Raw genomic sequence first — 24,669 nt, 5'->3', positions numbered from 1 at the left:
CACCTGTGGGAACCAGGGCAGCACCAACACTCACTATCTACCATGCTTATGCTGAGCCCCACCCCCACCCCTCACTCCCATGCTCTGGAAGAGCCTCCCTTCCCAGTCACACTTGCCACACTCCCAGTGCAGCAGGTTCCTCCCCTAGAAGCTCCACCTAAACCCCTCCTAACCTCCATCTCCCCACCCAGGGGTTTTTCGAGGCCTCGTTCTGGGTGGCAGCGGCAATGGTCTCATTTTACAAGCCGATCAGGGTACACCTAGTTAAAACTCACCACATTCAGGCCAGGGACCAAACACTGCCCACAACAGGCAAAAAAAAAAAAAAATCTCTGCAGACAACTGGCCTGAAAGATAAAGTGGCCAAAATATAACAGCAGAGCACACATAGCTCACACTGGAGACACTCCCAGAAGCGCCAGGCCTTGAGGAACAGGAGACATTACATTCCAGGGCACTACATGACCTCTTCTTCATAAAGCCACTCTCCTCAAGAACCAGGAATCGTACATCACTTTCCTACACACAGAAAAAGCGCAGGGACTTAGACAAAATGAGAAGACAGAGGAATTTGAAAGAACAGGAAGGCCATGGCCAGAGATATAAATGGAACAGTTATAAGTAACATGGCTGACGGAGAATTTAAAGCAATGATCATAAGGACACTCGCTGGACTTGAGAAAAGAGTGGAGAACATCAGTGAGATCATTAACACAGAGATAAGAAATAACATAGCAGAGATACAGGGCTCAATAAACGAAATGAGAAACATGCTTGATGGAATAAACAGCAGGCCTGAAGAAGCAGAGCAACAAATTAATGGCCTAAGAGAGTAATGAAAAGTAATCAAGCTGAACAAAAGACAGAAAAAAAAATATGCAAAATGAGAATAGGCTGAGTGAATTCAGTGATTCCATCAAACATAACATTCATATTACAGGGATCCCAGAAGAAGAGAAAAAAGGAGACAGAGAATTTATTTGAAGAAATAATAGCTGAAAATTTCCCTACTCTGGGGAAGAAAATAGATATCCAGATCAAGGAGGCACAGAGAACCCCCAACAAAATCAACAAAAGCAGATCCACACCAAGACATATGGTAATGGAAAAATATAGTAATAAACAAAAAATATTAAAAGTAAGACAAATGGGGGCGCCTGGATGGCTCAGTCAGTTAAGCGTCTGACTACTGCTCAGGTCATGATCTCACGGTTCATGGGTTCGAGCCCTGCATTGAGCTCTGTGTGTACAGCTAGCTCAGAGCCTGGAGTCTGTTTCAGATTCTGTGTCTCCCTCTCTCTCTGACCCTCCCCTGTTCGCGCTGTCTCTCTTACTCAGAAATAAATAAACCATTAAAAAATAAAAAAAAAAAAAAAAAGACAGGGGCACCTGGGTGGCTTAGTCGGTTAAGTGTCCGACTTTTGCTTAGGTCATGATCTCGCGGTTCGTGGGTTCGAGCCCCGTGTCGGGCTCTGTGCTGACTGCCAGCTCAGATCCTGGAGCCTGTTTCAGTCTGTGTCTCCCTCTCTCTCTGACCCTCCCCTGCTCACGCTGTCTCTGTCTCTCTCCTAGAAATAAATAAAACATTAAAAAAAAAAAAAAGACAAATGAAGGCAGTTACATACAAAGGAAATCCCATAAAGCTATGAGCAAATTTTTCAGTGGAAACTTTCCAAGCTGGAAAAGAGTGGCATGATATATTTAAAGTGCTGAATGGGAAAAACCTGCAGCCAAAATACACTATCTAGCAAGGCTACCATTCAGCATAGAAGGAGAGAAAGAGTTTCCCAGACAAACAAAAACTAAAGGAGTTAGTGGCCATTAAAACAGCCCTGCAAGAAGTATTAAAGAGGACTTTTTGAGGGGAAAGGAAAGACCAAAAATGACAATATGAAGGTAGGAAGCACAAAAACAGTAAAAATGAATATTTCTGTAAGAAATCAAGGAACAAAAGTATGTAAAATATGACACCATACACCTAAAACATGAGAAAGAAAGGAGCAAAGAATGGGCTCAAACTTAAACAATCATCAACCTGATAAAGACTGCCACATGCGGAAGATGTTATACACAAATCTACTGATAACCACGAATCAAAAACCACTAACATGCAAAAAATAAAGAAAAAGAAATCCAAATATATCAGTAACGAAAACCAGCAAATCATGAAAGAAAGACAAGAATGAATCAGGGAAAATCTTAAGAAACCACAAAAAAAGTAAAAATAAATACATATCTCTCAATAATTACTTCTGAATATAAGTGGACTAAACACTCCAATCAAAAGACACAGGGTGACCGGGCGCATGGGTGGCTCAGTTGATTAAGCGTCTGACTTCAGTTCAGGTCATGATCTCACGGTTCACTGGTTTGAACCCTGCATCAGGCTCTATGCTGAGAGCTCGGAGCCTAAAGCCTACTTTGGATTCAGTCTGTCTGTCTGTCTGTCTCTCTCTCTCTCTCTGTCCCTCCCCTGCTTGTGCGCATGTGCACGCGCTTTCTCTCTCAAAAATAAACATTAAAATAAATAAAAATAAAAGGAACAATCCAATTATAAATATGCACCCAACGTGGGAGGAACCCAAATACATAAAACTGTTAATAACAAACATAAAGGAGCTAATTGATAATAATACAGTAACAGGAGGGGATTTTAACAATGACATCAATGGACAGATCATCTAAACAGAACATCCACAAGGAAGCAAAGGCTCTGAAAGACACTGGACCAGCTGTATTTAACAGGTATATTCAGACCATTCCATCCTAAACCAGCAGAATACATATTCAAGAGCACATGGGTCATTCTCCAGAATAGATCACATATTAGCCCACAAAACAACCCTCAACAAATTCGAGAAGACTGAAATCATACCATGCATCTTTTCTGACCAAACACTACAAAACTACAAGTCAACCATAAGAAAAAATCTGGAAAGACCACAAATACATGGATTAAAGAACATCATACTCGTCAATGAATGGGTTAACCAGAAAAATAAAGAAGAAATTAAAAAGCAAGGGCACCTAGGTGGCTCAATCAGTTAAGTGTCTGACTTTTGATTTCAGTTCAGGTCATGATCTCACAGTTCGTGAGACTGAGCCTTGCATCAGGCTCTGGGCTGACAGCATAGAGCTTGCTTGGGATTCCCTCTCCACCTCTCTCTCTGCCCCTCTCCTACTTGTGTATGCAGACACATTCCCTCTCAAAATAAACAATCAAAAAAAATTTTAATAAATTAACGAGTAGATGGAAACAAATGCAAACATAATTGTCCAAAACCTTTCAGATGCAGCAAATGCACTTCTAAGAGGGAAGATTACAGCAATATAGGCTTATCTCAAGAAGCAAAAAACAAATCTCACACAACCTAACCTTGCACCTAAAGGAGAAAAAGAACAAACAAAATGTAAAACCAGTAAGAGGAAGGAAATAATAAATAATACAGAAACTTAAAAAAATAATAGAATGGGTCAATGAGCCAAGAGCTGTTTCTTTAAAAAAAAAATCAATGGGGCGCCGGGGTGGCTGAGTCGGTTAAGCGTCCGACTTTCGCTTGGGTCATGATCTCGCGGTTCGTGGGTTCGAGCCCCGCGTCGGGCTCTGTGCTGACTGCCAGCTCAGAGCCTGGAGCCTGTTTCAGTCTGTGGCTCCCTCTCTCTCTGACCCTCCCCTGCTCACGTTGTCTCTCTCTCTCTCCTAGAAATAAATAAAACATTAAAAAAAATTAAAAAAAAAATCAATAAAATTGATAAACCTCTAGCCAGACTTATCAAGAAAAAAAAGAGAAAGGGTTCAAATAAATCAAATCACAAATGAGAGTGAATAAACAACCAGCACCACAGGAATACAAATATAAAAGAATATTATGAAAAATTATGTGTCAACAAATTGGACAACCTGGAAGAAACAGATAAATTCCTAGAAACATACAAACTACCAAAACTGAAAGACGAAGAAATAGAAAACTTGAACAGACCAATAATCAGCAAAGAAACTGAATCAGTAATCAAAAAGCTCCCAACAAACCGAAGTCCAGGGTCAAATGGCTTCACAGGCAAATTCTACCAAACATTTAAAGAAGAATTAATACCTATTCTTCTCAAGTGATTCTTAAAAATACAAAAGGAAGAAAAACTTCCAAACTTATTCTATGAGGCCAACATTACCCTGATACTAAAACCAGAGAAAGATTCCATTAAAAAGAGAACCATAGTCCAAAAATCCTGATGAACATGGATGCAAAAATTTGCAATAAAATGCTAGTAAACTGAATCCAACAAATACTTTTTAAAAAATCATTCACCACAGGAGTGTCTGGGTGGCTCAGTCGGTTGAGTGTCTGACTTTGGCTCAGGTCATGATCTCATGGTTTGTGAGTTTGAGCCCCGCATTGGGCTCTGTGCTGACAGCTCAGAGCCTGAATCCTACTTGGGATCCTGTGTCTCCCTCCCTCTCTCTGCCCCTCCCCCGCTCATGCTCTGTCTCTGTTTCTGTCTCTCTCTCTCTCAGAAAAAAAAAAAATTAAAAAATCATTTACCACAATCAAGTGGGATTTATTTCTGGATGGCAGAGGTGGTTCAGTATTTGCAAATCAATGTAGTGCATCACACCAATTTAAAAAAAGAGGATAAAAACCATAAGATGCAGGATAAAGGACAACATCCATTCACAATAAAAACCCTCAACAAAGTAAGTTTAGAGAGAACGTACCTCAACATAATAAAGGCCATATATGAAAAACTCACAGCTAATATCATCCTCAGTGGGAAAAAACTGAGAGCTTTTCCTCTAAGGTGAGCAACAAGACAGGGATGTCCAGTCTCACCACTGTTATCCAACACAGTACTGGAAGTCCTAGCCACAGCAATCAGACATGAAACGAAATAAAAGGCATCCAAATTGGTAAGAAGTAAAACCTTCAGTATTTGCAAATGACACGATACTCAATACTGAAAACCTGAAAGGCTCCACCAAAATACTACTAGAACTGACCAATGAATTCAGTAAAGTCACAGATACAAAATTAATGTACAGAATTCTGCTGCATATCTATACACCCATAATGAACTGGCAGAAAGAGAAATTACGAAATCTATACCATTTACAACTACACCAAAAACAATGAGATAACTAGGAATGAACCTAACCAAAGAAGTAAAAGACCTGTACTCTGAAAACGGTAAAACACTGATGAAAGAAACTGAAGAGGACACAAAGAAACGGAAAGACATTCCATGCTCACGGACTGAAAGAATATTATTAAAATGTCTATGTTACTCACAGCAATCTACACATTTAATACAATCTCTATCAAAATACCAACAGCATTTTTCACAGAATTAGGGCAAACAATCCTAAAATTTGTATGGAACCACAAGAGACCCTAAATAACCAGAGCAATCTTGAAAAAGAAAAGCACAGCTGGGGGCATCACCATTCCAGACCTCCAGTTATATTACAGGCTATAGTGGTCAAAACAGTATGGTACCAGCACAAAAATAGATATATGCATCAAGAGAACAGAATAGAAAATCCAGAAATAAACCCACAATTACATCATCAATTAATCTTTGGCAAAGCAGGAAAGAATATCCAATGGGAAAAAGTATCTTCAACAAATGGTGATGGGAAAACTGTCAGTAACATGCAAAAGAATAAAACTGGGCCACTTTCTTACACCAAAACAAAAATAAACTCAAAATGGACTAAAGACCTAAATATGAGACCTGAAACCATAAAAAGCCTAGAAGAGAACACAGGCAGTAACCTCTTTGACATCAGCCATAACAACATCTTTCTAGATATGTCTCCTGAGACAAGGGAAACAAAAGCAAAAATAAACTACTGGGACTTCATCAAAATAAAAAGCTTCTGCACAGTGAAGGAAACAATCAACAAAAGTAAAAGGCAGTCCATGGAATAGAAGATATTTGCCAATGACATATCTGATAAAGGGCTAGAATCCAAACTATATAAAGAAGTTATGAAACTCAACACCCAAAAAACAACTAATCTAATTAAAAGCTGGGCAAAAGACATGAACAGATACTTCTCCGAAGACAGCATACAGATGGCCAACAGTCACATGAAAAGATGCTCACAATCACTCATCGTCAGGGAAATGCAAATCAAAACTACAATGAGCTATCACCTCACACCTGTCAGAATGGCTAAAATGAACAACACAAGAAACAAGAGTGTTGGCAAGGATGTGGGAAAAAAAGATCGCTTGTGTACTGTTGGGGGGAAGGCAAACTGGTGCAGCCACTCTGGGAAAGAGTATGGAACTTCCTCAAAAAGTTAAAAATAGAACTACCCTACAATCCAGTAACTGCACTGCTGGGTATTTACCCAAAGAATACAGAAGCACTCACTCAAAGGGATACACGCACCCCTAAGTTCACAGCAGCATGATTTACAATAACTGAGATATGGAAGCAGCCCACGTGTCTGCTGACTGATGAGCAGATAAAGAAGATGTACTATATACACACAATGGAATATTATTAACTCATAAAAAGAATGAGTTTTTGTCATTTGCAGTGACATGAATGGACCCAGAGAGCATAATGCTAAGTGTAAAAAGTCAGTCAGGGGGCGCCTGGGTGGCTCAGCTGGTTAAGCTGACTCTTGATTTCAGCTCAGGTCATGATCTTGTGGTTTGTGGGATGGAGCCCAGCACCAGGCTCCGTGCTCTAAGCACAGGCCCTGAGTGAGATTTTCTCTCTCTGCCCCTCCCCTACTCGTGCACCTGAGCAAGCTCTCTCTCTCTCAAGATAAATAAACACTAAAAGTCAGAGAAAGACAAATACTGTATGATTTCACTCATATGTGTAATTTCAGAAAACAAAGGGGAAAAAAAGAGAGAGATAAACCAATAAACAGACTCTTAACTACAGAGAACAAACGGACAGTCACCAGAGGGGAGGGGAGTGGGGGGATGGGTGAAACAGTTATGATAAGAATTGAGAGATAAAACAAAAACTTTAAAAATAATAATACTGGGGTGCCTGAGTGGCTCAGTCGGTTAGGCATCCGACTTCGGCTCAGGTCATGATCTCACAGTTCGTGGGTTCGAGTCCCGCATCGGGCTCTGTGCTGACAGCTAGCTCAGAGCCTGGAACCTGTTTCAGATTCTGTGTCTCCCTCTCTCTCTGACCCTACCCTGCTCCCGCTATCTCTCTCCGACTCTCAAAAATAAATAAAAAACATAAAAAAAATAATACTAATTCCAATGACCAAACGGAGTTTATTCCAGGGATATAAAGATGACTCAATATTGTAACATCTACCGGTATAATCCACCATATTAACAGGCTAAAGAAGAAATAGCACATGATCACATCAATTTGATACAGAAAAAGCATTTGACAAGAATCAACACTTATTCATGATAGAAAGCAGAAATCAGAAAAACAGAAATAGAACTTCTTAACTTAATAAAGAGCATATACCAAAAAACCTACCGCTAACATCAAACTAAATGCTCTTCCCTCTAATATCAGAAATGAGGCAAGGATGTCCACTCCCCTTATTCTTATTCAACATAGTGCTGGAAGTTCTAGCCAGTGAAATAAAACAAGGAAATAAAAGACATACCAATCAGTAAGGAATGAGTAAAACTGTCCACACTTGCATATAACAGGACTACAAGAAAAATCCAAGGAGTCTATTAAAATAAATGCCTAGAACGAGTAAGTGAGTTTGGCAAGATCACAGAAGATTAACATACGAAAATAAAATGTATCTTTATATGCTAGCAATAAACATATGGACACCAAAATTAAAAATATAATGCCACTTACAATCCCTCAAAAAATATTTAGGTGTAGATCTAACAAAATAGGACAAAACATGCTGAAACTACACAACAGGGATGAAAGTAAAGATTTAAATAAATGGAGAAACATACCAAGTTCGCAGATTGAAAATGTCAACCTCAAGTAAAGATGTCAATTCTCTCCAAATCGAGATTCAGTTTTAACACAATTCCTATCAAAATCTCAGTGAGATTTTTTTTGTAGGTATAGACGCTATTGTTCTATAATTTACATGGAAAGACAAAACACCAAGAATAGCAAAAATAATTTTGAAAAGAAAATAAGTGGATGGAATCATCCTATCTGACAGCAAGACTTATTACACAGCTACTGTATGGAAGGACATACCTATACTTCAAGAGAACAGAATAGGAAACCCAGAAACAGACCCACACAAATATGCCCAAGTGATTTTTTTACAAAGATATAAACGCAATTCAACAGAGGAAAGATAGCCTTTTCAACAAATGGTGCTGGAGCTAACAGGCATTTACAGACAAAAAACTAACTTCATCCAAACCTCACATTATACAAAAATTAAATGGATCACAGATCTAAAGACAAAACTATAAAATTTTTAGAAAAAAGTAGGAGAAAATCTTCAGGGTCAAGAGTTAGGCAAAGAGATCTTTAAACCTTTTAGGGGGCGCCTGGGTGGCTCAGTCTGTCAAGCATCCAACTCTTGATTTGGGCTCAGGTCCTGATCTCACGGTTCATAGGTTTGGGCCCTGCATCAGGCTCTGCTGCTTGGGATTCTCTCTGTGCCCCTCCTGTTTTTGGAACCTATATACCCAACAAAGGCCTAGTATCTAAACTATATAAAGAACTCTCAAAACTCAACAATATAAAAACAAAGACTGCAATAACGTATAAGCAAAAGAGAGCAGAAATATTTCACCAAAGAGGATATACAGATGACATATAAGCACACAGAAAGAAGTTCAAGACCTTTAGGTATTAGGGAAATGCAAATTAAAACCACAACAAGGTATCATTATATACTTATCGGTACAGCTAAAATGAAAAACAGCGACAATACCAAATGCTGGCAAAAATGCAGAGAAATTACTGGAGCATCTGGGTGGCCCAATCAGTTAAGCATCGGACTCTTGATTTTGGCTCAGGTCATGATCTCACAGTTCGTGAGATCGAGCTCCACACCAGGCTCTGTGCTGCCAGCACAGAAACTGCTTGGGATTCCCTCTCTCCCAGTCTCTCTCTCAAAATAAAAAAAATAAACATTTTCTTTTTTAACGCAGAGAAACTAGAACTCTCATACATTACTGGTAGGGCTGTAAAATGGTCAGCCACTCTGGAAAGCTGGCAGTTTCTTACAACACCGAACATGCAACTACCATATGAGTGAGTGAGCGCAGTCCTGGGCACTTCTCCCTGAGAAACAGACACATTCACACATGTGTTGTACGCGCTCATGCTTGCAGCAGCTCTATTCATACTATCCCGAAACTGGACACAACCCCGATGTCCTTTTATGGATGAATGCTTAAAACAAGCTACAGTACATCCATACCATAGAATACTACTCAACAATAAAATAAAATAAATCCACACACAAGTTATTAATACAACCTAAATGAATCTTCAGAGACTTATCCTGACTGAAAAGCCAATCCCAAAATGTTATATACTGTGTAACTCAATATATATACATGTGTATACAAAACATTCTTGAAATGACAATATTATAGAAATGAAAAAATAGATTAGTGGCTGCCAGGGTTTAGTTAAAGGAGGATATCAGGGCACAAGGAAAGTGGGCTTGGCTACAAAAGGGGAACATGACGGAAATGTTCTGTATCCTGACTGTATCAATGTCAATATCCATGCTGAGATACTGAAATACAGTGTTACTGCTGGGTAAACTGGGAAAGGTAGGTGGGATGTCTCTGTGTTATTATTTCTCACAACTGCATGTGAATCTACAATTAGCTCAAAACAAAAAGATGAGCTTTTTAAAAGGCAAAATAATGATACTTCAGACTGAGAATGAAAAAAAGCAAAAAGCAGAGTTCATCACCAGCAAGCAAAGTTAAGGGGAGTCCTTCAGCCATAAGGCAAAATACCAGCTGGGAATCTAAATCTACATAAAGAAATAAAAGCAGCGAAAATGGTCACTAAATAGGTAAATATAGAAGATTTCGAAACAAACCTTAATTATTTAAAGCAAAACCTTTATAATTTATTTAAGGCAAAAATAACCCAATATATAATTTCATAAATTATAAATAGGTCATTTTATCAAGAGGTCATAATAATCTTAGGTGACAGAGCTCCAAAATACATAAGACAAAACTAATAAAACAGGGAAAAAACCAAATTCACAAATATATTTTATTTCAACAGACCTCTCTCAAAACATGCTAGCACAAGCAGAGAAGTAGCAAGGACACAGAAGACAACCTCAACGACATTATCAAGTAGCTGACCATAATCTGCATTTATAGAAGCCAGACGACACAGCAGACTACACATCCTTATTAGGTGAATAATAATTATTAAGTGAATGTGGGACATTCACCAAGCTAGACCATGCTCTGGCGCATAACACAAGTCTCAAGTTTAAAAGGATTCAAACAATAAAATGTATACTCTGACCACATGAGAATGAAATTAGAAATCAGTAACAGGACAATTTCAGGAAAATCCTCAAATGTGACAACTAAACAACATGCCTCTAAATAATCTAAGTATTTTGACTGGAATAAAAATTAATACGTGAAATACTGAAATATCTGGGATACAAGTAAAGCATCTCTCAAAGGGAAATTCATAGCACAAAAAAGACTGGAAAAGATCTCAAATTAAATGACCTAAGCTTCCCCTTGAAAAAAACAGAATTGAGCATATTAAATCCAAAGTAGGCAGGAGAAAAGGAATTATAAAAATAGTAACAAACACCAATGGTACAGAAAACAAAATAACAAGGAACCCAAGAGCTGGTTTTCTGAGAAGATCAATAATAAGATGACTAAAACTCTCGTCAGATTGATCAGGAAAAAAGGAGAGAAGTCATGAACATCAGGAATAAGAGAATGAAAATCACTACAGATCCTAAAAAAATTAAAAAGGATAACAAAACATTATGAACAAGTTTATGCCGACAATTCAACAAGAGAAATTCCTTGAGACACAAACTAATCAAAGCTCCCTGACAAAGAAATAGATAACCTGAAAAGGCCTCTATCTCTTAAAGAACTTAAATATGTGGTTAAAAACCTACCCATGAGAAGGAACGCCAAGGCCCAGATAGCTTCACATTAATCTACCAAACATATAAGAAATAACCCCAATGCTACACAAATTCTTCTAGGAAAAAGAAAATAATCCCAACACATTTCATAATGCCACCATTACCCTGATGCCAAAATCTGACAAAGGTATTATAACTATAGATTAATATTCATCATGAACACAAAATTTAAAAAATGTTTAGCATTTTTAGTATCCAATGATACATGGAAATCATAAGACATCATTACCAAGTGGGGCTCATCTCAGGAATGCAAATTTGGCTTAACATTCAAGTACAACACTCAGCACGGTAAAACTCTACAGCTGACAGCATACATAAAAGCGAAAGACTAAAATAGAACACCTTCCCCCTAAGGTGAAGAAGGAGACACCTACTTCCACCACGTCCATTCAACACTGTAACAGAGGTGCTGGCCAGCGCACCAGGCAAGAAATAGCATGCAGACTGGAAATGAAGAAGTAAAATGTTCCTTATTTATACATCCCACGATTGTGTCTACGTGAAATCTGAAGAAATCTTTAGTGCGCACACACACGCTCTACTAGAGTTAATAAATTTCCCAGAGTCGCAAGACACAAGATGAATATCCCCAAATCTCTTGCATTTTTATATTCTAGCAACAATCAGAAATTGAAATTCAAAAAATATTACCAAAAATATGCAATAGTTTGGGATAAATCTGATAAGGAATGTGCACATTATACTTGTACATTGAGAACTAAGCAACACTGCTAATAAAGATAACCTAAATAAATGGAGCTGTATACCTTGTTTGGGGGACAGAACACTGTTTAGATGTCAATTCACCCCAAATTAATTCACAGATTCAACACAATACCAATCAAAATCCCAGGAAGCTCTTTTGTAGAAATTAAAAAATTGAGTCCAAAATGCATTTGGAAATGCAAAAGACCAAGAAATGGCCAAAACAACTTAGACAAAGGAGAACAAAGTTGGAGGACTTACCTGCTTTCAAAACTTTTAAATATCTAGCAATCCAGACACTGCTCTGGTGTTGAGATAGAACACTAGATCAGTGTAACAGAACAGAGTCCAGAAATAGATCCGTATGAATATGGTCAATTGATTTTTCACAAAGAAGCAAAGACAATTCAGTGGAGACAGAACTATCTTTTGAACAAACAGTGCTGGAAGAACTGGATATCCAGATTGAAACACAGGACCTTCAATCCATTCTTCACACCACAGATAGAAATTAACTCAAAATGGATCACTGACCAGTAAAAAGCTAAAACTATCAAACTTGTAAAAAGAATACAGAGAAAAAAACCTTTGTGATCTCAGGTGAGGAAAAGACTTCTTAATACAACACTTAAAACACAACTGATGAAAAGAAAACGTGGCAATGTGGAGTTCTTCAAAGGACAGTGTGAAGAGAATATGCTCCTCTAGGCTGGAAGACAGTATTTGCAAATTACATGTCCGATAAAGGACTTACTTGTATGCAGAACGTATAAAAAGCTCTCAAAACTCAACAATAAGAAAGCCACCCAATTTGAAATCAAGCAAAAATATGAACAGCGCTTCAGCCAAGAAAGTATACAGATGGCAGTTAACCGTATAGAAAGATGTTCAACATCATTACTCATTAGGGAAGTGCAAATTAAGACCACAGTAAGGTAATACTTGGCTATACCGCACACCTATTAGAGTGGCTGACATTGGAAAGAATGACCACACCACATATTAGGGGAAATACGGGACCAACTTGCATTCACTGCTGGTGGAAATATGAAATATCACAATGCCTAGGTCAAACAGACTGGACGTTGATCTTCAAGTTAAGCACACACATACTATAGGACCAAGCCATTCCACTCCTAGATATTTACCCAAGAGAAATGAAAACACGTCCTTACAAAGACCTGTTTATACACATTCGAAGTAGCTTAATTTGTGACAGCCCCAAATGAGAAACAACCTAAATGCTCATCGGTAGATGAAGAAACAAAGTGGTACATCCATACGGTGAAATACTACTCAACAGTCAATAGTACTGATGCACGCAACAACATGGGAAGATGGTGAAATGACTGTCCTAACTGAAAGAAGCCAGGCAATATATGAATATATGCCTGTGTAATTCTACTACATGACACTCTAAAAAATACAAACTAATCTACAGTAGACAGAGAGCATATCAGTGGCTGCCTGGGGTGGAGGGGATGAGGGGCAGGAAGGGGTGGAAGGGGGTGATTTCAAAGGAACCCTGGGAAACTTTAGGGGGTGATGAATATATCCATTATCTTAATTGTGGGGACAGTTTCAGGGGAGGATACAAGTGTCAGAATGCATCAAATGTATATTTTAAACATGTGCAATTTATATCAATTATACCTCTATAAAGCTAAAGCTAAACAAAGGTAAATATGCCTAAGTGTACATATAACCCTATATGTAATAAACAAATGTATCTGAATCGTACATATAATTATGCCTCGACATACCTCAACAAAGGAAAAACAAAGAAAAAGAAAACTCCCAAGAGCATAAAAGGTAGGCACCGGATTCTGGACGCCCGGAGCTCCTGCTCCTGAAGTTTGTGCTGGCCCTGTCTCCCGCCGTCCAGGTGCCAGTGCTGGGGGTTCCTGCACACTCTACTTTCACTAAGCGCAAAAGTGATGGGAAAGCTGTGTGCGGGGAACGAATTATGAACTTAGAAAGGGAGGAAATGAGGGCAAACAAAACATTCATTCTGTCACTTAAAACCCCTTGGCACACCAGACACCTCTAGGCAGTGAGATTCTAGGTGATTTTCCTTTGGTTTATTTAAATTTTTCTGTACTTTCCAAATTCTTCACAAGCGTTATTTTGCTCTTTAAAAAGAAGCGGTTTAAACTCTCTATTAAAGAACTATTCAAGGGGCGCCTGGGTGGCTTAGTCGGTTAAGCGTCCGACTTTCGCTTAGGTCATGATCTCGCGGTTCGTGGGTTCGAGCCTCGCGTCGGGCTCTGTGCTGACTGCCAGCTCAGAGCCTGGAGCCTGTTTCTGAGTCTGTATCTCCCTCTCTCTCTGACCCTCCCCTGCTCATGCTGTCTCTCTCTCTCCTAGCAATAAATAAAAAAAAAAAAAAAAAAAAAAAAAAAAAAGAACTATTCAAGAAGAAACCAAAGGCGTTCTCACGCTGATAATGAACAGCCCCTGAATGTGCACACATCAACCTCAGCATTAGTGCAGATCAAAGAACAGGGAGATTTCGCTTAAAAGGGATAAAGGACGTTTACAATATGTTTAGAAGGTCAAACCTCAAAAACTGGAGATGTTCTAAATTCTGAATTTCACTAGTCAACCACTGAGGTGGCTGTCACCTATTAAAGACATACTTTAACTGATTTTCAGCTGAGCTCACGCACACTGAAGGGAAAGTCCTGTATGAATTTTCAGGAGGCTGGGGGCCGTGACAGCACCTTCCCCTCCACTAAGGCTTCTAAGCCTGTAAATGAATCAAGCCTTACGATACAGAATGGAAGCCAGGAGAGACAGGATTTAACTCAGCTTGTCCTGAGCTGCTGGCGGCAGACGTTCATGTCACATTTTTTAGCAAGTGTGGAAAGCCAGCGGGGGGGTTCAGAAATGCCAAATGCTGATAAAATGTTTCTTTTTAAACAACCTCACAGGTCAGTGCTCGCTTCAGCAGCACATATACTAAACAACTTCACAGGTCAAATTAGGTGCAAAATGCTTTCGAAGCAACCTGAGTACAGATCTGAAGGGTCTTCCTCTATGGTTTCTAAAAGAACCAATTTCCTAGCGATCACAGAATTCTTGGCTTACGTCTTCACTTTCATTGCAGAGAAAAAAATGAAAGTAGGTTAGCAGACCACAGCCCTGCACAAGTAACATGACCCAGCACACTTACATGTCTTGGAGTGTTCGTGTGATAGCATGTAATTGGCAAGAGGAGGCGTGTAAGTCAAACACTGCAGTGCTGCGTTGGCAAAACAGGTATTGCCCAAATTCTGGAGCCCAGCTCCAACTCTGTGAGTTTGCTGCCATTTAAGACAAATCTTCTCAGATGGGAAAAGAACTTTCTGTGGAGGAGCAATGCCATCACCTAGGGCTAGAAAAATAAACAAGAAACGTTTAAAAACAAAGCTTGATGTACTTCTCAAGATAAATAAATAGCAACACATCAAACTGCATCTGATCAAGATTAGGTTACTACCAGCTAACCAGAAAATACAGGGAAGAAAGGGACATTTTAAAAGACAGATCTTAGAGGGGTGTCTGGGTGGCTCAATCAGTTACAGATCCAACTCTCAACTTTGACTCAGGTCACGACCTCCCGGTTTGTGAGATCGAGCCCGTGTGGGACAGCACAGAGCCTGCTTGGGATTCTCTTCCTCCCTCCCTCTCTGCCCCTCCTGCACACACACACACACATGCTCTTTCTCTCTAAAATACAAACATTAAAAAAAATAATAAAAGGTATATCCTTGAAGGTGGGAAATCTAAATACTTTGCTTTCTTCAATAAGTAAACTGCAAGGACAAAAGGGGGTGTTAAAAGAAACTTAAAGACATTTGCCAGATGCAAGGTATAGACTATCGATTTCCACAAGCCAGCTGCTACAGAAACATATATGGCAATCAGAGAAATTTTAATGTTGACTAGATTTTTAACATAAAGATGGTTTATTTAAAAGCATTTTTAAGGTTTATTCATTTTTGAGAGAGACAGAGTGCAAGTGGGGAAGGGGCAGAGAGAGGGACACACAGAATCTGAAGTAGACTCCAGGCTCCGAGCTGTCAGCACAGAGCCTGACGCAGGGCTTGAACCCACAAACTATGAGATTGTGACCTGAGCCAAAGTAGGACACTTAACCAAATGAGCCACCCAGGTGCCCTCTGATGTTTTAGTTTTTAGAAAAAAATCATTTAGGTATAACACCAAAATTATTAACAGATGAAATATGAAGTCTTGGATTGCTTTACCATCCTGGCAAGGGGGGAGGGGAGCAAATGCGTGAGGGTGTAACTGGCTATGAATTGATAAATGTCAAAATTGACCGACTGCTACATGAGAGTTCACTATAATTACTCTTTCATATCTACTTAAAAATCCGTCACCACTATAGATACAAAATGCAGAATAAGTCTGCTCTCTCTAACATTTGTTGTGGGTGCTTCTACTCAGTACCACCACCATCACTGCCCTCTTCACCAGCAATGTGCTTACAGAGCCCTGAGTAGCTGTCCAACTGTCTCGATTCTAAGAGCCGGTAGTGACGTCATCCCCATTTGACCAGAAAGGAGAGAGGCTCTGAGCTCCAGCTGCTGGGCACCAGAACTGACATTCATAAGGACACTCTATGTCAACTAAAAAGATTTTTATCTTTTTATTTTCAAGACTTATAAACAGACTACTAATGATAAGCATGTTAACAGAGCTCAGGCGAAGCTCAAACAACAACTTAGGAAAGTTCCAAATCATCCATGTGAAGACCACTTTTTTCTAAAGTCTGCCACTTCCTTGGTGCTGCCGGACACTGGAAATGCCTTAATGGATGAGTCTCCATTTTAAAAGAGGGATTAATGAGTTTGAATGTGCAAAGGTAGGCTTCAGCTCAGTGGGAATGGAAAGCAAAATCAGGAAAAAAGAAAGGAGTCCACAGAGAGTGGGGCATGAACTCCCAAAAGGGCATGGCAGGGTGATGAGGGTCCAGGCCGGAGTGAGAGAAAGGAGCCCCTAGCAAGCCGCAGTCAGCGAGAAGAGGTCCTGTAGGAAAGTCTGGCTGGTGAAGGTCTTCAAACTCTATGTGCAACATTCAATTAAATTGTTTCTTTTGTGATATCAACTTTCCTCCCACCCAGAACACCTTCAGCAAATCACCGCCCCCACCACCACATCACAATATCACATTTCCTATGAGGGTGCAAAACAGTGTCAGAACCACATTATTCTTTTTTTTTTTTTTATAGTTTATTGTCAAATTGGTTTCAATATAACACCCAGTGCTCATCCCCACAAGTGCCCCCCTCCATGCCCATCACCTCTTCCCCTCCCCGCCATACTCATCAGTCCTCAGTTTGTTCTCAACATTCAAGAGTCTCTCATGGTTTGCCTCCCTCCCTCTCCCCCACGGTCCTTCGTTATGTTCCTCCTAATCCTCCTATATGTGCAAACATATGATATTTATCCTTCTCTGCCTGACTTATTTCGCTCAGCATAACACCTTCAAGGTCCATCCATGTTGCTACACATGGCCAGATTTCATTCTTTCTCATTGCCATGTAGTGTTCCATCGTATAGATAAACCACATCTTCTTGATCCATCCGTCAGTTGACACTTAGGCTCTTTCCATGTTTTGGCTACTGTTGAGAGTGCTGCTATGAACACTGGGGTACATGTGCCCCTATGCATCAGCACTCCTGTATCCCCTGGGTAAATTCTTAGCAGTGCTATTGCTGGGTTATAGGGGAGGTTCCTCAAAAAATTAACAGAGCTACATTATTCTAAGCCAAATGACTTTCTGAGTAGGAACGAATGCACTTTCTTTGCATTTCAAAGCTCCAAATCCAGGAGTCTCAGAAGGAGACCAAAGCATCAATGTCTCATTTAACCTGATGAGTTTTAACAAATGTAACATTTACATTATCTCCTCTCTTTCAGAGAGTTTTATTACCACAGATGATTTTAACCGGCAAAAAAACCCAAAAACCAAACAAACCAACAAAAAAAACCCCACAGATGGGTAAAGCCATTTGGCAAAACGCAACCATTAAAAAAATATCTTTGAAATTTTTAAACACAGTCATCTACTTAGGAAACTGCGGTTAACTGACAAGGTAACCAAAGACTTGCCCACCTCAAATCTCACCAAGATTAAGTTTGCCCTTCGAAAAATAAGTAACAAACTACAAAAAGTTTAATAACTAAAAATCATCTGTGCTGTCACGGTACATAGCGAATCACGGGCAAGCAGCACAGGAAAATGATGCCTGTCGAATAATATAACTGCTGGCACTCAGGTGGCAACCTATCTTGGCAAAAGGAACCCCTCTCTGAAACTACCGACCCACTGACAGCATTCATCCAAGAGCTTCCTGGCGTGGTTCTGTCTCTAAAATGTAGTACCTTGATCCTTTTGTGGTGACGGCTTTGATTTATCAGGTACAGATGAACTTGAATAAACTACAGCACCAGGTACTGGTCCTAGAGAAAGTGTGTGATTTGAGACATCATTTAACGAAGACACGGCCCCCCAGCTGGCAGAACCTGCGTCCATGTCTCCAGGTGAGACCGCCTCCGAGCTGCCAGGCTGATTCTGATAGGCTGATGGATCTGAGGATTCAGAAGCTTTGTCAACTATGGTCATTGTTCAACTCTGTAAAAGACGAAACACATACAGTTGTTTCATAAAATGAGAAAAGGAATCTACTTAATCTACCATGAGATCTTGGAAAGTTGTCCTAGCCACACTTAATTGCTCTCAAACAAGTCACTGTAATATAAAGCGGCAGTATTTTTTAACTCTGAAATCACTTCCTTGGGACATTTAGCACTGTGCTCATCTAAATATGCCAGTGATTTTTAATTATAAACCCTTCAATGAAATATTTGATTAGATCTTGTCATTCTATTCCAAGACCTCTAAAAGTCTCACATCTCAGAGGCGCCTGGGTGGCTCAGCCAGTTAAACATCCAACTTCGACTCAGGTCATGATCTCACGGGTCGTGGGTTCGAGCCCCGCATTGGGCTCTGTGCTGACAGCCAGCTGGGAGCCTGGAGCCTGTTTCAGATTCTGTGTCTCCCTCTCTCTCTGACCCTCCCCTGCTCATGCTGTCTCTCTCTCTCAGAAATAAATAAAACACTTAAAATTTTTTTTAAAGTCTCACATTTCAGTTTATAATCAGCTACTTCAATTTCCAATTCTGTATATTTACCAAGAACCTACATATTTTTTCCTCCTTATTGCTTAAAACCAGAACATGAAATGCGCTAATCCATTTGACTCAATTTTCAATTCATACAGAATTCATCAGGGAAAAGTCTCAACTCCATGAAGAGAAAAATCTAGCTTGAATTTTGAGCTTAAAGTCCAAAATGACTTGTTTGAAATACATTATTTAAAAAAAAAATAGCAAGTCTCAGGGCGCCTGGGTGGCTCAGTGGGTTAAGCATTTGACTCTAGATTTTGGCTCAAATCATGATCTCTGGGTTCGTGAGATTGAGCCCTGCATCAGGTTCTGTGCTGACAGCCCAGAGCCTGCTGGGGATTCTCTGTCTCCCTCTCTCTCTCTGCCCCTCCCCTGCTCGCTCGCTCTCTCTTAAAATGAATAAACTTAAAAAAAAAAACCAGGAAGTTTCACATTTGAAAATTTTTGAGTAGGCTGATTTATTTGGTGTATATACATGACTTTTTAAAGCAAAGCCCATAAGACATTATTGACTTGAACACATACGTGTTATAAAAATAATTACAATTTTCTCTCTGAATCCTATTTCTAAACCTCGAGGCTACCACTAATTAAGCATTTTCTATACGCTAGGCACTGTGTTAATCACCAAACACACATTAACTTACTTAATCTCCATAATGGATCTGTGAGAGATTGGACAGACTCCACGGGGTCTATAAAACGGAGCGACTCTAACCCAAACTAGTCAGCCCTGGAGACAGGGCACCTGGCCCAGCATTCCCGGCTAGGTCTCCTTCCAGCTATATGGACCTGGTCAACGGAGTACTTTTAGGAATGCAAACTGCCCAGTGACAACCACATCTCATATGCCAGTCCTCTGTAAATAACCTTTCTTTCTGGCCTGGCGCCCCCCCACCCAACAACTTAACACCCAGGCTTGGCGCTGCCAGCTTTCCATGCGCTCCCCACGTTCCCTTCCTCCCTGCTCTCTCTGGGCTCTTCCGTGCCGTTCTCTCTTTCCTAACTCCCCTCCATCCTTCCACCTCCGGCCAGTTAACACTTGCACTTTTCAGTTTAAAATTCATTTCCTCCGGGACGCCTTCCTTGACAACCTCCCTTCCCCAAGGCCAGGTCAGAAGCCCTCCCGCAGGCTCCCACTGCACCCTGGTGCAGATTTCTATGGTAGCGCTTCAGCACCGGCTCAGTCCACCCCGAGTTCGCTGTGGCTCCCCATCATGCTTTTATTTCTATCCTCTAACCCGGCACCCAGAACGCTGTCCACACACGTGCTGAACAAATGAATGAGTTCTGAGGATAGGAAGTAACTGGTGTTTGCTTTCAGCTTCGGTTTATGCTAAGTGACTTGCATACGGTATCTTATTCATACACTGTATCTCGCTTCTACTCAGAATTAGGAAGAGCCTTTAAAACTTGTTTTAAAAAATATTCAGTACAGGCAAGTTAAAGGACGATTAAATATCCACATGTGTGCCACCTGAACAAATGTTGTGGTGCTGTCTGCTCACAATAAAGTTTTTTTTTTTAAAGCCTCAATGTTGTTGTAATTTTAAATTACGGCACAACCTTATAGCCCCGGCCCTGAAAGCACAACCTTTGAGAATTTTGGGGAATCTTATGCAGAAATAAAAAAGCAGATGTTAGATTAGATCTTAATAAAATCAGAAAAAAATGAATTTTAAGTCAATCTAAGATACAGGATTTTCATTCAGGAAGAAAGCTTGAGCTGTGTTATCCAAATAAAGTCTACTCCATGAAACACAGTGAAGGCAAGAATAAGAAAACAAAAGAGGAGGAAGAGGAGGAGCAGAAGGAAGAAGAAAGCCAAAACAGAGTACTGAGGAAAAGTTGATTCAGCCTTATTTACAATAACACTTAATGGCAAAAACCTCGATTTTCCCAGGATAAACATCCCTTTAGGATAATCATTAACAAACGACCAAATAAAATCATTTTACTTGCTCCGAATACCATGGAGGGAAGGGGAGGGGGAAGGAGTCTTAAATGAAAATAATTAAGGAAAGCATACAACTCAATCATCAATACCCATTAAGCATTATAATTTGGGGAAAACAAACCAAAATTATTGATTTGTCTTCATTTGTATATTCAGCCAATGAATACTTATTCTAAAACCACCAAGTATCAAACTAAATTCCATCTACTACAAAGATAACCCTTCTAGAAGCCAAACAATATTGTATAGGACCTAAGGTTCATACAGGCACATGTTCTTTACTCTCAGTGCAGCTTCTAAACGTTACTGCTCTACCAGGACTTTTAAGCAACTACTTCAAAGAAAAGTTAAAATTTCTCTCAGCATCTAGTGATGATTTATAAAAAGTTACAAAGCATGTGTGAAATAAACAAGTACATGAATCAAGGCTGGATGTGCCTAGAGGAATGAGACAAATCAGCTTTACGAATGTCTCCTCTGCTTTAAGTACAATCTTTTATTCAAGTCTTAAAATTTTCAGTCCCTTATATATTCCTACCAAATACCAGAATGCATTATTCTTTCTCATTTTTAAAATAAGCATATGGCTGTTTTAACCCTGTAGCACTCCACCAAAAGGTAGTAATAGCAATACATGTAAAAAAAAAAAAAACTGATACACTACGCTTCTTCATAAACAATGTAATCCACGTTCTTGTAACATTTCTACTTGAGACTAAAACACACAAGCTCGAAAAAGATAACAGCCTTGATTTCAATTATTTTTAAGTAAATGAAACGACTAGCCTTAACCTTTACAAGCCACTGTGGACTTGATTCAATGATAGGAAAAGAAAGTGAAACTGACCTTAAAAACAAATAAGTAGAACTGATTATTCCTATCTCCTATGCACTTTGAATGAGTGATAGTCAAGAGAGTAAAATTATATGTTCAAAATTTGCAACTCGAAAAATTTGGAGACTCCACGAAAATGCACGAGAACCTGTAATACTGTTGTTACCCTGAAAAAGAGGTGTTAACGAAATAGTTTCTCGACCAGTTTTACTGTTATTTGAGTGTATTCACTTTAAATAACCAACATGTTTCCCCATTAAACAAGTAAACCCTGAGGCCTCCCTGAACAGAAAAGCGCTATTCAACAAAAGTAATCTCTACTGCATTCATTATGACAAGGTGAAAGTCCTAGATTGTAAAACTTCGGTCCCGTCAAATTTTCATTTCAAACATCTGAAACTGATCACCCTCTCCCTCGACCCCCTCCAGGTAACCTGGCTCTTCCTGCCCCGAAAATAAAGAACAGGACCGAGGCGCACACGCNCGAAGGGCGCGCGGCGACCGCGGGGCCCGAGTCAGGCCCCGGCTGCTTCTAGGCCCGTCCGGCTCCGCGGGGACGCGGGGGAGCTGGGTCCCCCCAAACGGACACGGCTCCGGGGGAGCCTCGTGCGCGCGCGCGCTGCGCCGCTACCACTGCGACGCTCGTCCCTCGGCCTAGCGACCCAGCATTTAAGGACGCCGGAGCCAGCGGGGTGCCAGCTCGCAGACTTCATCAACTGCGTGACGGGGAGGGGAGAGTTTGAAACCTGGCTCCCGAAAAGGGCAGGCCCCTGCCCAGCCCGTCTGGTCTGCGCCTCAGATCTAAGCCTTGCACACTCCCTGGGGCAGCTGGACCAGCTCTTGCTCCCCAGTGCCTGATGCCTTACTCCCAGCCACTTACTGGATGCCTTCATGGCGAGAACTAATTAATTCATCGCTGCACCTCCTCTTCTCCACGACCCTGCTCCTCCGTGATGGGTTCTCTACTTTGATTAAGGGCAAGGCGCTCCTACACTAACTTGAGCCCTTTACACGGCCTAACCCCTTACACCAAATCCCACCCTGGGGCTGTAATCCGGACCCTCCCGGAGGCAACCTCCTCGCCACGCCCATTCCCTAAGGCTCCTTTCTGAGGCTCCCCTCCTAGTCTCTGCTTCAACCGTTGTTTTTCTGTGACCTCCTTGATCATCCTTGATCTTGCAAAAAACACAGGTCAGACGTTGCTTCAATCTCCTGTCTCACGGAACAGTCTAAACTCCTTCACCTGACGTTGAAGCCTCAGTGACCTTTCCTCTTGGGTGTGTCCCAGCCATAACAGACTTCTTCCTACAAACACCCTTATTGGTACATCTGCTTATAGAAGTCCTACTTGAACCCCCCCATCAGAATCTTATTGCTCCCCCTACAGACTGCACATAGTTTTATGGTGGCACTTAATTCACTATTGTTATGGAAAGAAGTCATTTGTGTGATTACAGTATCACCTGTGTGTTTGGAGCAGAACACTGAAGTACTCTGAGGAAACAAAAAGGGGAAAGGGGAATTCCAAAGCGCCAAAATTCAGTGCCCACTTTTGGCATTAACACTGCAACTTACTTCCTGATGAAGAACGGTTCTGGAATTTCACCTTCGAGGCCCTTTCAACACTAATAAGAGATCTGCAAGAGCAGAAGGCCCATAGGCATGGACTCGGTAATTTACTTGCCTGCCCCAAATGACTTTCAGGTGATTAAATACAGAAGGAGTAGGGATTAAAGAGCCAACTCCTTAGTATTCACCTAAGTCTTGTAGTTCAAAATGCTACCCTTGGAAGTCACAGTAGACCTTTGCCTTCTAATTTCATTTTCCATTTTGCATTCTGTTGACAAACTGCCCCACAGCCCTCCTCTGAATATGGTACCTGAGCAACTTAGGTACAAAAGGGGCTTAGCGTTCTCTACCAGACAGGCTGGGGGGAGGGAGGGGCGGGGGTACTCATCCCCCTCCACCCTCCTCTGTGCCTTGAAAGCAAACAGAGGGTCTTTTCCTACAGAGTTTCAGTCCTGTTTATTATAACAGACTGGCAACATAAGTGGAGAGGTTACAAGGGATATCGGGAAGTCCCTGCCTTCAAACAGCTGGTCTTTGGTTGAGACGGTAAGCCAGCTTGCCCCAGAAATTTGTTTTCGTCCAAACCAGAGCTTGATCCAAAGTGAATGCTATTTGGAGGTTTCACTTTGCCTCTGTTCTGACAAACTGTGTGTGACCTACACAGATTACTTAGCCTGTTGCCTTTATCAAAACTGTCCTTATGCTAGAGGCCAACCCACCCCAAGTGCCCCACCTCCCAATTCAGATAAAGAACAAAAAAGTGTCCGAGTGATAAATTAGATTTTGCGAGGACCTCCAGACACTTAGGGAGCCTATAGCAGGTGCTGTAAATGCCCTACCAGATCCCCTTTATCCAGCTGATGCACCCATTACCCTCCCAGCTGCTATGAGTGGTGGCTGCTAGTAACTCACAGCTGCCCCTCCTCTCGACAGCTGTTCCTGGCTGAAGGGGGGAGCTGCCTCATGGGGAGGTTGACCATGCCTACCGCCCCCCTTGCAGCCTACGCCAGTGGCCCGCTGACAGAGAGGTTCAGAAAGGCCTTGCCTCAAGTTGTGACCCGACTGGCGGTGCAACACATGCTCCAGAGGTCCAGTCGGATCAGAAAGAAGTTCGTCTTCCACTACATCCCTGCTTGACTCTTTCCCCTGCCCTCTTGCTTCCTTCCCTTTCTCCCCAGAGCACATCCTTCATATAGTACGTGCATTTGAATTCTGTTTCAAGCCTGGCTTAAGATGGCAGGTACCAGGAAAGGTCCCAGGAACCAGAGTCTAAGGATAAGATTCCAGGTGACAGGTGAGACACCGAT

The 24,669-nt window shown here is 40.9% G+C and overlaps 1 protein-coding gene across 1 annotated transcript in view; it reads right to left on the bottom strand.

The window, feature by feature from the left end:
- USP42 (ubiquitin specific peptidase 42) overlaps nt 1-21,881 on the bottom strand; it is a 47,336-nt gene extending 25,455 nt beyond the window's left edge. Inside the window, 3 exon segments of the mRNA XM_077758727.1 lie at nt 14,979-15,179; nt 18,198-18,447; nt 21,806-21,881. Coding sequence (XP_077614853.1) covers nt 14,979-15,179; nt 18,198-18,438 — 442 coding nt within the window. The 5' untranslated portion in view covers nt 18,439-18,447; nt 21,806-21,881.
- Between the last annotated feature and the right edge of the window lie 2,788 nt (nt 21,882-24,669).

The sequence above is a fragment of the Crocuta crocuta genome, unplaced genomic scaffold, assembly GCF_008692635.1.
Source record: "Crocuta crocuta isolate KB4526 unplaced genomic scaffold, BGI_CrCroc_1.0 scaffold273, whole genome shotgun sequence".
Lineage (NCBI taxonomy): Eukaryota > Metazoa > Chordata > Mammalia > Carnivora > Hyaenidae > Crocuta > Crocuta crocuta.
Note: the sequence above shows the minus strand (reverse complement) of the source record. Positions and strands in the feature narration are given on the sequence as shown.